At 43.5% G+C, this 15,449-nt stretch overlaps 1 protein-coding gene across 1 annotated transcript in view; it reads right to left on the bottom strand.

Annotated features, from left to right (window-relative positions):
• The window catches only part of LOC118427751, a 24,084-nt gene extending 11,818 nt beyond the window's left edge, over positions 1-12,266 (bottom strand). Inside the window, exon 1 of the mRNA XM_035837674.1 lies at positions 12,177-12,266. Within this exon, the coding sequence (XP_035693567.1) occupies positions 12,177-12,227 (51 nt within the window). The 5' untranslated portion in view covers positions 12,228-12,266. The remainder of the gene's footprint in view (positions 1-12,176) is intronic.
• Between the last annotated feature and the right edge of the window lie 3,183 nt (positions 12,267-15,449).

Raw genomic sequence — 15,449 nt, 5'->3', positions numbered from 1 at the left:
GCTCAAACAGCTTTCGGCTCCGTGTGTTTGTTGTTTACAGTATCTCTGTATAGAGCCCTAAACACCGATTTGTTGATGGTGACGTGAACCAAGTGTTTACATTCATATAGCCCGTGGAGCTGCTCAAACAGCTATCGGCTCCGTGTGTTTGTTGTTTACAGTATCTCTGTATGGAGCCCTAAACACCGATTTGTTGATGGTGACGTGAACCAAGTGTTTACATTCATATAGCCCGTGGAGCTGCTCAAACAGCTTTCGGCTCCGTGTGTTTGTTGTTTACAGTATCTCTGTATGGAGCCCTAAACACCGATTTGTTGATGGTGACGTGAACCAAGTGTTTACATTCATATAGCCCGTGGAGCTGCTCAAACAGCTTTCGGCTCCGTGTGTTTGTTGTTTACAGTATCTCTGTATGGAGCCCTAAACACCGATTTGTTGATAGTGACGTGAACCAAGTGTTTACATTCATATAGCCCGTGGAGCTGCTCAAACAGCTTTCGGCTCCGTGTGTTTGTTGTTTACAGTATCTCTATATGGAGCCCTAAACACCGATTTGTTGATGGTGACGTGAACCAAGTGTTTACATTCATATAGCCCGTGGAGTTGCTCGATCAGTTATCGGCTCAGTGTGTTTGTTGTTTACAGTATCCCTGTATAGAGCCCTAAACACCGATTTGTTGATGGTGACGTGAACCAAGTGTTTACATTCATATAGCCCGTGGAGTTGCTCGATCAGTTATCGGCTCAGTGTGTTTGTTGTTTACAGTATCCCTGTATAGAGCCCTAAACACCGATTTGTTGATGGTGACGTGAACCAAGTGTTTACATTCATATAGCCCGTGGAGTTGCTCGATCAGTTATCGGCTCAGTGTGTTTGTTGTTTACAGTATCCCTGTATAGAGCCCTAAACACCGATTTGTTGATGGTGACGTGAACCAAGTGTTTACATTCATATAGCCCGTGGAGCTGCTCAAACAGCTATCGGCTCCGTGTGTTTGTTGTTTACAGTATCTCTGAATGGAGCCCTAAGACCGATTTGTTTTGGGTTTCGTGAACCAAGTGTTCACAGACATAACCCGTAGAGCGCTACTCAAACAGCCCTCTGTTACTGTATAGAGCGCTAAGATCAATTGGTTTTGGGTGACGTGAATCAAAAAACATTCACAGCCCGTGTACCATGTTTTGCGTACAGCGCTAGTTCAGTCCGGTTGTTTGTCCTCTACGAGAGAACCTCCTCCATGTCGTACTAAAAATTCCATGATATAGCATAGAGCTCGCACGGTGGAGCTGGAGGGCTGAACGAGCAACCTCCATGGAGGTCAGCTCTGTAGAGCTCCTCCATGGAGGTTGCTCGTGCAGCCCCTTTGATAGGCTGGCATGATGATGTATTCTTTTAATGAGCTTACAAGGCCAAGTGACTACTTCTGGGCACTGAACTACGTTGGTGGGAAATGTGACCATGTTAGGAGAGGGGATACCGGTGAACGTTCGCTTTGAAGATTTGTGGGGAGTATTTGGGATGAAATCACTTGTCAAGGAGAGTGTTCCATAAATTTGCAGACCTTGGAAAGAAGATGACAGAATATGCTGCTGTAGAAGGACTTACCAGCCCAAACAATCAAAAAAGGAAATGCACGATCAATTTTCTAAACCAACATCTGCTTGGATCTCTCTCACTCACTCACTCACTCATTCATTCTCTCTCTCACTCACTCACATATATCCGATCGACATAGCAGTTATACGTGCTTGTGTTGTAGCTTTATATAACAGAACATGCTTGACTGGCGGAAGACATCACGGCCTACGTGCGTCTATAGTTGTGTGTACGTGAAATATGCCCCAAAAAGTGTTGTGGTGGCAAATTCACGCAAGCAAGGCAGTTCGTCAGTATTAGTGCTAGTGGGCTAGACAGATTGACTGGTATTCGCTGGCTATATCCGGAAGCGTCTTGGTGACAATGCCTGATACCCCCTTTCCACTAGGACGGCGCTCTCGTCGCGCGCTCTCTGTGACCTAGAATTTGACAGACCGTTCAACGAATTATATAGAAAAGAAACGATTTTTTCACACTTTGTGTGTTTTGTTGTCCGTTCAGTCACACTTTTACATGCTGTGTGATATACCCAGTGTGAAATCAAACTTTACACATATCCTATTTAGGTCGCAGTGAGGCCTAAAGACTGTGAATGTACATGTGTAAGATAAACAGTTACGTTTGACCGTAGAAAGAAGCCGTGCGTCAGTCCGTGTCAACCCTATACACAAGGAGACATATTGATGGCATGCAGCGGGGAAAACTAGACCTGGATTTTCTCATGTTATAAGGGCGGGTCAGAAAGGAGATTTGTCAGGCGACAGTTGGAAGAAAAAAAAAACCTTCATGCGGCAGACAGTGTGAGCTGTGTGTTTGTGTTCTTTTAGAAGAGGATGATGAGAGAGAAGGGGGGAGAGAGAGAGAGAGAGAGAGAGAGAGAGAGATGGCAAATACATGATGACACATTGGGAGAATTGTCAGGCGGCAGTTTGGAGAAAAAACCTTCAGGCGGCAGACAATGTAAGCTGCGTGTTTGTGTTTATTTGGAAGAGGATGATGAGAGGGAGGGGAGAGAGGGAGAGAGACAGACAGAGAGAGAGAAGGAGAGAGATGATGACACATTGGGAGATTTGTCAGGCGGCAGTTTGGAGAGTAAACCTTCAGGCAACAAACAGTTCTAGATGTGTGTTCGTGTTCTTTTTTAAAAGAATGATGTCTTCTTTACGTTTTACGTTTCGGATTTTATTCGTAAAAGGGCAATCTATGACCTTTTTATCAAAATCTTGCTCACATAATGATTATCAGAAATATCAAAAGGCTTGAAAGTCGGACGAGATATCTGGAGTGTCAATATAAAACAAGTACTTTATATAGGTTTTATGCGCATATATTCACAAAGAGTAGATCCGATTAATTGAATGCCTAAGAGTTTATTTATCATTGTGATATAACTTTGAAATTTATTGCGATGAACAAAACAAACATGACGCGGGAACCAAAATCTCGAAAGCCTAAACTACAGCAAAAGCAATCACACTGAAGAGCCGTCAAAACATCAAAAGGTACAGCCCTACCATGACAAATCCAAATCGTACATTGAATGTGGCCAGGTCCTATATGATTACACGGGCAATGTGCAGCCTTCTGAAACTACACAGTACCCATAACTAACTCTAGAATGTATTGTGATGAATAAAAAGATAGGTGGGGAACCAAAATCTCGAAAACCTAACCTACAGCAAGGACAATCACTAGCCTGTCCTTTACAATCTCACCAAAGAACATCAAAAGGCACCGCCCTACCATGACATATATCTGTAGCCTTTAAATCAATATTTCGTCCATTAAGTTGGTGTAAACATGCAATCCAAGCAGGGGCTAAAGGCCAGATAAATTGGAAGATTACAGACTAGTGATTGTCCTTGTATTGATCAACATATCAATCTTCTGGGATCTGGGGAAAGTCGTTTTGAATCAAGACGTGTTAGGTCGTATTCGATGGGTCAGGAAGGGGTGGACGTGTCATACGTGACAGGTTTCCTTGCGTGGAAGAAATTGAAAGTGATATCGGTCCACCAAAAAGCAGTTACTCAAGCAACTGGATATGATTATGGAAACGGTCAGACGTTTCAGGTACCCATCCGGTGTCTTTCGTCAGTGACACTGGAGAAGTCATGTTTGAGATAGTTTATATATCCTAGCTGATAACGGCCCAGTTTAGCTCACTAAAGAGCCATTCTTTCACTGGTCGTGACAGAAAAGACAGCCCACATGTACAATATTTACAATTTTTGACTGGTAAATTCCCTAGAACTTTTCGACAAGCACAATTAATAGTGGACCACTGCTTAACGTCCCGTACTAATAAGGACCGCAACCCTTTACGGTAGCATGCATGTCGGGTGAGCGACACAGTTGGAATCGAACACATGGCTTCTAGGTACAGAGACAGGGCCGCTAAAACAATAACCACTGGACTACACACATTCACAACTTCTAGTTCCAGAGGCAGGGCCGCTATAACCACTGGACTACGCAAGCCACCACGCACCTAAAGGTGGGGTCACACATGCGTATATATTCAAGTCCGATTGAGGTGCGTATGACGCTCTTAGTCTCTACCAGGCTCCACAGGGCGCGGGAAAAATAGTACAAATTGGACAAAAATAGATACATAACATGCCAGATGAGTTAGCTGACCCGGAAGTATGGTAAGCGAGCCAGCTAACTCTTCTGACATGTTACCTGTTTACGTTTGTCCAATTTCTATTATCTTTACAACTGCCTGTGGAGCCTGGTGGAGGCAAATACTCCCATGCGCGCCTCAGTCATACGGACTTAAATATATACGCAGGTGTGACCCCACCTTAAGACTATTCTCTCCATATGGGAAATCACATCAACTCGGAAACAATCGTTCCTCTCAATAGACAAATTCATATTTCTAATGACTTTAAACAAACCTATGATAATGAAACATATTTGGTCTTACATTTTGACCATCAAAGAAGCAAGGAGAAGTTATTATAGTTCTTATGCTACCTTGACGATGTAACTGCTTGAAACTCCTACACCATTAAAATCCCACAAGAACTTACGTACATAAACTATTCGACTGTCTAAAACAGAGCTCGCGTGTCCTACCTTTTTCCGTCCCTCGTTGAGTGCTTTGGCTATGACGGCTAGAGTGATCATGGCACATGAGTAGCGTATACTTATCAACACTTCTCTCCTAGTGACCTAGGTCGTGTCGACCTTTCTCTCGCATCTACGCTCCTGTAAATACGTTTATTGCGTCACAAGATCCATTGCAAAGATATTCATGATGTCACAATGGTCATGCTAAAGTGATTGTTATGACAATCGCATTTTTGGTGACGCTTTTGCGAAAACTCCTGTTCGGAAGGCGTTCGAGAACGTTACTAGGAGTTTGGGTTTCGTTAGAACACGCTCTCTTGACGACACGTTTGTTAGTTTGTTTATCTGTTTTGAAGTACACGCTGCACTGGGTTTGGAGGTTTGGATTAATTTTGCTCAAAATGATAACATGTTGCGTACTCAATTCATTTGAGGCAAAAAAATGTTCAATTTTTCGCATTATCTTTGACAGGAAAAGAGTGTTGGCCGCGTAGCACAGTGGTAGTGTATTCGGCTCGTGACCGAGAGGTCGCCGGTTCGAATCCGCCTGCCGTGTTGCCGGTCTTGTGCCCTTGGGAAAGGCACTTTACACGCGACTTTCCTCATTTTACTCAAGTGAAAAATGAGTCGTCCCTCGGATAGGACGTTAAATGGAGGTCCCGTGTATGGGTAGAGCCATACCCCATGCACGTTAAAGAACCCCCACACGTGCGATTGTGCGGTGTGCGTTGGTGCAAATCCTTCTGTCGGAAGTTGGTGATTCACTTCAAATCACCCGGATGGAGGCCTGGCGACCTCTGTCTCGTATCAGCCACATGGTGATCTACATCATTCACCCGGACGGGTGTGTCACCCCGTAAGGGGCGGTATAACCCGTCGTTGTGCGAACATGTGCGAACATGTATATAGGGCTCCCTTGGAAATCAGTTACTACGTTAACTGAAGGGACTACCCTAAAGATCAATAAATAAATAAAATAAATAAATAAAAACAATGTTTTGCCTTGAGGTTTACCGTTGAAGTTTACCACAAGGTTAGAGAGACTGTAGCTGACGGGAACCCCCTTCACCCCAAATTTTGCTTCAAAAGTTTGCTTTGCTCCCTGGAAGAGATGGTCGCTGGACTTGAGGGTGCGCAGCCTCAAGTTAAAACCCGAAATAAACTGAGATGTGCTATCAATGAAGGATCGCATTAGATAAACTGGTTTTGTGTGTAGGATTTTTCGCCAATCGCATGAGGTATTGGTATTCCATTGTTTATTGTTTATCTTTGTTGGTCTTTGAATTCATATACTAAACAAAACCATAATAACAAACTAAAGGTTTGAAATGTAAGGGCACTTTATCTGTACAATATCTGCTTTTATGAAGCCAAGCCGTTTTGCGTTTTCTGTCATATTTATTCACTACTTGACGAGGCAATGCCTACCTGCCGATCGCATTCTAGAACGTCGTCATTAGATTTATGACGTAAGAGAAAGACATCATTGCGTTACGCTAGTATCTATGATCATAATGTCAGCGCATTACGCAGTAGCAAATTATGCAGTATTACAGTGGTAATAACATTACTTCGCCAAGAAGGTTATGTTTTCGTGTGTGTGTGTAAACATGTGTGTATGTGTGTGTGTGTGTTGAAATGCAAGAAATGCATATGGTTACGTTCTGGGCCCGACCCCTGGCAACTTTCTTAGGTACGGCAGCAAAACCTCCGATTGTGATATCTCATTGTACATCTATCCATGCACGCACAACTCACTTTTCAACGAAGCCCTTTTTTCTTGGCACAACTTTCATCATTCTCTATTTAAGAGACGCATGCCGGAGATTCAAACCTGTCTTGGGCTGTCACGGGGCCCCCAGGTGGCTCTCTTAGGTATTGCAGCAGAACCTCCGATTGGGTTATCTCGTTGTAAATCTACCCATTCATGCATTTTTCAACGAAACCCGTTTTTCTTGACTCAACTTTCATCATTCTCTCTTTAGAAGAAACATGCCGGAGATTCAGACCTGCCATAGACCAGTCAAAGGGCCGTCTTCGCACCCAGCAAATAAAGATAAATGCGTTTCTTACGGACCCGCGCCAGAGAGGGAGAGGTTTGACGTACTCAGCCGTCAGTAGGCTTAAACTGATGGATGGATTCTTGAAGAGTTAGCACAGCTGGAAGTCAGAGAGACAGAGAGCAAGAAAGGGTGGAGAAAACTGGTTTTCAGATCTTCTGTGGTGTCCCATAGGTTAAATAGTTAGACTTAAGGTGGACACTCACTGCACTTGGGGCACCGGTGCGGCACGGCGGGGTTCGTAGATGACTCAACGAATTTCAGAGATAAAGAACGGATTTTCTTACGTTTTGTGTATTTTGTTGTATTCTAAGTCATACTTTTACGTATTACGCAATATCTAGATTATTAAAAATCGCGAAAATAACAAAACAGTTCCGCAGTGAACGAACTCCTCAGTGCCGCACCGGTGACCCAAGTGCAGTGAGAGTCCACCTTTAAGCGATGGATGAGAGATGAGATGTCAGTCTTTTGTGTGTCAGATAATAGGTACGATGTATGAAGGTATATCTGGTCTTTGCATGCCAGGTATTATGCACATGTATGAAGACATATCTGGTCTTTGTATGTCAAATATTATGTTCATGTATGTAGACGTATCTGGTCTTTTGTATGTCAGATACTATGCACATGTATGAAGACATATCTGGTCTTTTGTATGTCAGGTATTTATGTTCATGTATGAAGGCATATCTGGTCTTTTGTATGTCTGGTATCATGTTCATGTATGAAGACATATCTGGTCATTGTATGTCAGAAAACAGTCAGATACTAAATTTATGTACATGTATGAAGACATATCTGGTCTTTTGTATGTCGGGTATTATGTTCATGTATGGTACTGGTTTCTTGGGAATGTAGCATTACATTTAAAAAAAGGTAGAAGCGTATCGGTGTGATTTTTTGGCGCCACATGAAGGGTTAGAAACACTATAAGTCATACAGCCTCTTTTCATGTCCGATATTATGTATGAAGAGGAATTCGGTTTGGCTTCCCCGGACTGAAGGTAAATGCGTTTAGGTGCGTTTTGACGCCACATGGACCTTTGACGGTTACATGTGAAGAGTTGATACTAAATAATGGCGCTATACTTTAGTTTCTTCTGATGTTAGGTATTATGTACGTGTGTAAATACGTGTACAAATGTACTTGTGCTTTCCGGATTATATTGAAGAATGGAGGATTATATTGACAAAAGAAAATGTGTTTCGTCGTGTCGTTTGCCGCCACATTGCCCTGGTAATATGCACATGTAAAGAGTTCATATCATATAATAGCGCTATACTTCAGACAGTTTCTTCTGATGTTAGGTATTATGTACATGTACATGTGTGAAAACATGCGGCCCTGCTTCCCTGAGGATGAAGGATTATAACGTTACTGGAAAGAGAACATATAATGTTCCTTTGTGTGGTTTGACGCCACTTTATACTGATGGATGTCAGAAACATGGAGTTAGAAACACTATATAAGCCAGACAACAACTTTTTATGTCAGATATTATGTTGATGTATGAAGAGGTGGGCAGTGTGGCTTCCAACACTGAAGGGGAATGCGTTTTGTGCGTGGTTTGATGCTACATTGACCTGCCTAATATGTAACGCTAGTTCACCTTCATTCGCGGGGTAACCTTCATCCGTTGTATTCAAGACTAGGGTATTTAGGGATATTAAGTCAACGGGCGGTGGTTTCAAACTGCAATACCTAACAAAATGTACATGTAAAGAGATGATACAAGATAATAGCGCCATCCTTCAGACAGTTTCTTCCGATGTTAGCTATTATATACATACATGTACATGTGTGAAGACGTGTGTTTCTGCTTTCCGGATCATATTGAAAAATGGAGGATTACATTGAAAAAAAGGAAATGTGTTTCGTTGTGTGGTTTGCTGCCAAATTGACCTGGTAATTTGCACATGTAAAGAGTTCATATCATATAATAGCGCTATACTTCAGACAGTTTCTTCCGATGTTAGGCATTATGTACATCGTACATGTGTAAAGACGTGTGTTTCTGCTTTCCGGATTATATTGAAGAATGGAGGATTATATTGAAAAAAAAGTGAAGGTGTTTCTTTGTGTGGTTTGACGCCAGATTGCACAGATCGATTTGAACAGGGTTTATTACGCCCAAAAAAAAGTCAGGTAGTTTCCTCTAATGTCAGATACATGTATTATGTACATGGGCAGGTGTGAGGACGTCCGGACGCGGGTTTCAGCTTTCCTGAATGAATTCGAAGGATTATACTAAGAAACGTAAATGTGTTTCTTTGTGAGGTTTGACGCCACATTGTACAGATGGATGCAGAAGAGTTCTAATGTCAGATAGCCCGAGTTATTGTAAAAGACGTCAGACAATTTGTACAACAATAGCGCTATACTTCAGATTGTTTCTTTTAATGTTAGGTATTATGTACATGTGTGAAAACGTGTGGTTCTGCTTTCTGCAAAATGAAGGATTATATTGAAAAAGGAAATGTGTTTCTTTGTGTGGCTTGACGCACATTGTACTGATGGACAAAGAAGAGTTATAACCGCCATACGTCAGACAGCCTGCGCTATTATAAGTCATTGACATGTATGAATTCCAGTTATGTGGTTCGCTTCCAAGAAAAAGAAGCATCGTTACATTGAAATGGGGAATTGTGTATCGGTGTTTAGTTTGACGACAAGAGAGAGAGAGAGAGGGAGGGAGGGAGAGAGAGAGAGGGTGAGAGAGAGAGAGGGGGGCGAGAGGAGAGGGTGAGAGAGGGGGGAGAGAGGGAGAGAGAGAAAGAGAGAGGGGGAGGGACAGAGAGAGAGAGAGAGAGAATTGATAAATAATGAATTGATTTGAATCTAGCCATTCCGATTTTGATATCTTGTGTTTTGGACTAGCGATAATTCAGTAAACTTAAAGGCTATGTTCACGCACTGTTCACAATTTATGGTGGCAGATAGCTTTGTGTGCTTGGAAATATGTGGCCAACTATAGCTCTCGTTTGAACTGCATCAACAGGAATGAATAAATGTTTCTTAATTTTGACCTGTTATATTTTCCTCCTTATGCAGTGAGGTGAACGTATAAACGCGTAGCTGTGTGCGGGGTACCCTGGGAGCCAGCCGGGATCGGGCAGCTAGGACAGTTTATTCGGTGGTCCAACACAATCAGGCCCGCCCGATCTCCTATTAGCACCCGGGGAGTTTAAGCCCGATGGGGTCCACCTGCCCTTCTCCCCTAAAGGGTAGCGATAACTCCTTCGGGCTTAAACTCCCCCGGAGCCCTAATGTGAGATCTGCGGACTGACTGCCTTGGGTCCCCGAACAAAACTCGCTAGCTACCCGGTCCTGTCTGGCTCCCAGGGTATGTGCGGGGGTGTTTCAGTACGTGTGTAGGTGTGTGGGGTGAGAGATAGAGCGGAGGTTGAAAGATGTTTTTGACACGTCAAACAATGTGGCAAAAATCAGTTATCTTGTTTACCAGCGACAAATTGATTTTTGGCTGTAACATTTCAAGGCTGTAACATTTCTGTATCCATCGTGCGAATTTTTCGTCAGATGATTTTCAGTAGCCTCTACCAGGCACCACAGGTCGCTGGAAAAATAGTTGAAATTGGCCAAATAAGACACGCCAGAGGCCAACACTCCTAGGCCAATTAACTCCAGCTAGGATTTTATTCCTAACTTGGCCCCTAAGTCCCCTATTACTTGTCGGCTAGGCGGAAGTCTGGTAGAGACTAAATTTTCAGCATGACAGAACTTACCGTTGACAAGGTTACAGGATAACCCTTTCCGTGACAAGAGTGATGAAGACAGTTGCATTTTGCACGACATAGCCAATCATACCATCAACTTGTTGTAGCTGTTAGGCCACAGTGAGAAAATTCTATGGATGACATCCCGTACAGATTTCAATTCTAATCCGAGAGGGCGCTTTGGGCGTTTTCTTGTCATGTTGGCCATATCGTCGGGGGGGAACGAACTTTCGTGTTTTCTGTCTGGGAACCAGCTGAAGATAAATGCGCGTTTGTGTATCATTATACATCTCAAGCTACATATTCAACATTACTAAGAAACGAGAAGAAGCCGAACAAATGTAATAGACTAGTTTTAGAATCCATGTTTTAGAAACCATGTGTACTGCATTACTACCTTTTGTATCTATATGCCTGTACTTAGCCCGATAGGGCATGAATGTGCAATAAAGGCTATTATCATTATTATTATTATTATTATTACATTTATTTAGCCTCTACCAGGCTGTCTGCCTGCTCATCTATCGAATCGACAGGAGAACCATAAAACCAGGCTTATAGATGGCTGGATAAAATACCTATTACTAGTAATAGAAATTACCAAAATAGACGAATAACTTGCTAGAGAAAAAATGTAGCTGACCGAGAAGTACTGTTTGCGAACTACGTCTCTTTCTTCCATTTGGCACATGTGGTAGAAGTTAAGGTTTCCTAGCTGTGGCCTTAAGTTTAAAAAAAGGAATGACAAATGTGACAGGCCCATCATACAAACATATAATGTTTTCCCCATGCTTTATTATATACGCGTAGAAAGCTAAGGCGAGGGGTGGGCATCCTTTATACAGCTGTCTTTCCCCTCAGGTTATAACTTGTAAATTTAGATATCCTGTTTTAAGCAAAGCGAGCTATGTCGCTAATATGATAACCGACATGTTTATTGCATATCCATGCCCAGCATGCGCAAAATGCATTGGGATTTTAAATTGACGTTAAGAGAGGTTGTTACGCTATATTCCATCTACTGTGTTTCGCCTCGGGTTATAACTTGTAAATTTAGATATCCTGTGTCAATCAAAGCGAGCTGCGTCACTGATACAGTTATAAGGATCTTTATTGCATATCCATGCCCAACAGGCATTGGGCAAAACCCATTGAATTGGGGAATTTTAAGTGGAAGTTTAGAGACATTCTATCTACTTTTTGTAGAACATCTTCCCTCTTCTGAAAACACAAACTTCAGACAATCAGATATTTTGTGTTGACATCTCTAATAGTGCCATTCTTTTGCAAACAATACAGCTCAGATTTCAGACGTAAGTTATTGAAACATTCCGAGTGGCGCCGATGCAAAAATGACAGCCAGACGAACCTAAGCCATCAATCTAAAGGAGCATGACCATGCATCATATGATGTAGATCATGGGCCACTTGGACAAGGGTGGGCATTGAAGTAAAATGTAGATTATATCTGTTCCAGCATTTTTAGTATCACAAAGAAGCGAGAAGAAGTCGAACTCACTTAGTAAAATATGGCTCGTGTGTTGGTTGACATTCTATATATTTCATGTATCTGTCAACTATCATTCTGTTGCGACTTGTACTTAACCCAGGGGGTGTATACTGCATGTACAATAAAGGTCTTCATTCATTCATCCATTACAGAGCTCATACACACACAACAATGAACAAATGTGTAAACGCACCTCTTTCGCTCCATTGTAGAAGCCTCGAACGATCACAAGTACAGAGATCATGGTTGTTGCGAGCTGCAGCAGCAGGCAGTCGGGGAGTGAAAGCTTTCCGCACCCCTCTCTCTCTCTCTTTCTCTACGGTAATATTGTCCACATCCACTGGGTATATTGTCCTATACGTACAAACGTTCTATATGCTCCGACAAACGCCACAAGAGGAGACTCCTAGTAAGTTCAAGCGCGTGGCACTCTCTCAAGCTCTCTCTCCACGTTTCCACGTTCCACCTCCCTTTCTTTCTCTACTATAATGTTTCCGTATCCGTACCAACGTCCTATACGCACCGACAAACGCCACAGGAGGAGACTCCTAGTAAGTTCAAGCGCGTGGCAGTAGCGCACTCTCTAGCTCTCTCTCCACGTTTCCACGTTCCACCTGACTCGCTCGGCTGCCCGATACATTGCCCTCATCGTTTCCAGGGGTTGACTCCACGGACCAAACGCCTCGACCTCGTGCCACGATGCGTGCCCACGATGCTAATGTATGTCTCTCTCTCTCTCTCCGTCCGTACGTACCATTACGTCGCTGCCATGGCAACGGAGAGTGAAGAGGATTCCATCCTCTCTTCCAATCAAGGGATGAGCGTTGAGCAGGTATTATCCGTCCTCCAGGCTGATTGGGATGACAGGGACTGGGACAGCGCAGGAGCCCAGGCCGTGAGGCGCATATATGGTATATAGTCTGGCATCCAAACCTATTATAGCTGACAAGTCCGCTTTGATCAACGTTGCATCAGAGTAACGCTCACTGCCATTGCATACGGTTTATCTTTGGACACAACTACACGAGCCTGTATACGGGATATACTCCTCATATACGCAAACGTGACCTTATATGCTTACGTAAGACGTACATGACGTGATACTAGCTGGGACAGAAGGCAGGGAGAGCGCGCAGGCATCATATGTTGTCTGCAAGACGCGTAGAGAGGGTCTGTATGGCTTACTTTTGGGAGGCAATGTGAACCATTTTAATTCAACGTTAATCGTACCCAGTCAGCTCTAATTCAACGTCAGGCGTTGTCGGTACATTTTCGTGAAGTCCGGTTGAATCACAGCCTAGTCTAATCCATTGAGATACCCGAATCTAGCGTACTGAGTTAAGAAATACACGTCAATTTACCGTTAAACGTTGTCGGCCTTCCTGAATTTACCGTTAAGCCTTGCGAGTCCTCCTAAATTCACCGCTCAGCGTTGCGAGTAGCCCCATGCAGACCCTCCGGAAAGCAGGCGACAATTTTCACCCGGCGTCCACCGTCGCGACGTGATGATCATGAAGCGGTCGGTCCTGTTAAACCGGTGTTGCCATGGCGACGCCCGGGGGAGAGGGATGACGACAGGAAGTGGATCTGACGGAGCATGATGTCAGAGGTTCCGGCGGGAAGTGACGTGAGTAAATGGAGCGCGCCATTCGGCTGAAGATTCGGCTCGGTGGGACCTGGAATCCACTCTCAACGGACCGGCTTTTATGCCTAGCTTTATCAAGAAAGCTTTATGGATAACATCCCCTGCAGACTCCAAATAGGGCGAAAAAAAAGACAAGATGGGCATAAAAAAAGATACCTAAATTTCAAAATAGACCCTGTACACATTGTAACAAGGTTTAAAGCGACAAAACATGGTATCTCACAATCAAGAAGTCTTTTATATCTGTATTCAAGAAAAAGTGCATTAAGTAACATTAGTGCAATAGACTGGTATCACTCACTAGTAAATGCAGAAATGTTCGCGATGGTTTTATATTCGCGGTTTTGGTGGTGGTCACTTAACCACGAACTTAAAACCACCGCGAACATTTTCCCATGGCAGTAAGAGACTACAGTGCATGGTGCTACCGCGAGCTTAAAACCACCGCGAACAGTCCTTTCCCCGTTACCGCAAAATTGAATCCCCGGAAACTTAGATGCATTTACAGTACCAAAATGGCAACTACAGTCATGGCTACCACAATCAGTGAGGACTTATCTCTTTACCAAACTCCTCCCGGCTAATCAATCAGTCAACCCATTTCAGAAGGTTTCGAATTTCGATTCAGTCTCCCCTAATGTGTCCCCAGGGGAGTCTGGTGGAGACAAGTAGGGATAGAACCTCCGGCACCAATCAGAGATACTGCAGAGATAGTCTATACCTACCTACGCTGGCTAGAGGGGAAAATAATTTCCCTGGGGAGTTTGGCGACCATGCATAGGCTTTCATGACCTGGTATCCAGCGTAATTATAGCTCCCGAGCCTCTTCTGTCCTCTCTAATCTCCAAGCAGATCCTACGGTGCCATAAGATAGTATCAAAGCTGGCCAAGGAGTGTAGCCGGCCAAAGGGAGTCAACGGGCGGGAAGTTTGATACTATACATTACGCACCGTGGATCTGGTTGGATATTATGTCCTCTCCGCAAATACGTATTTGCGGAGAGGACAGAAGAGACTAGGGAGCTGTAATACGGCTGGATACCCGGCTAAGACTTTTATTGGGTTCCAATGGAAAATGCTCCCCTTCCGGTGGACTATCTCTCCTGGCCAATGATTACATCCGACGTTTGCTGGCTCCTAATATTTAAACCCCGAGGGCTTAGTCGTAGAGGGCGTCGTGTGGTATTTAATCCCGAATTCGAAAGTCCTTGGTTCGAATCTTGTAGTACTACCGATCTTGTGCCCTTATGAAAGGCACTTTACACGACATTCCCCACTCCACCCAGGTGAAAAATACTGTAATTCCCGATTTTTTTCAATGTACACGGTTATGTTCACGGTTTTTACGGTGACGACTGTAACGTGAACTTACTGATAACAAGTAGTACAAGAGACTTTTTTATACGCACCTGCCGTCACCGTGAACATTTAGTTCCGAGAACAAGTTAAATTTTCTCAGACCGTGAAAGTTTGGTACCGAGAAGACAAAGTGATTTACAGGTACAAGACCTCGGTTGGGGAGGCAAAAGGAGTTAGAAAGAGAGGGATGGGCTCTGCCTTCCAATAGGCAATACCGTGACCGAAACTCTTTCGGCCTTCAAAATGCTATCATCATCATAGTACATCCGGTTTACATCAGTGAGGTACAATACATAGTACAGTTTCTCCAGTATGATCTGTCTAGGCTATGTAACACTGTTGAAATAAGTTACTAACTTGGTTGCCATGCCACATTGTCCTTGTCTGTCTTAAAGCAAATAAGAATAATAGAAATGACTTAGAGGCTAAACATGAGATGCAGTGTAGTGATCTTGGTCCGTTT

This window comes from Branchiostoma floridae, chromosome 12 (genome assembly GCF_000003815.2).
Source record: "Branchiostoma floridae strain S238N-H82 chromosome 12, Bfl_VNyyK, whole genome shotgun sequence".
NCBI lineage: Eukaryota > Metazoa > Chordata > Leptocardii > Amphioxiformes > Branchiostomatidae > Branchiostoma > Branchiostoma floridae.
The sequence above is the reverse complement of the archived record's forward strand: the minus strand, read 5'-3'. Positions and strand labels throughout refer to the sequence as shown.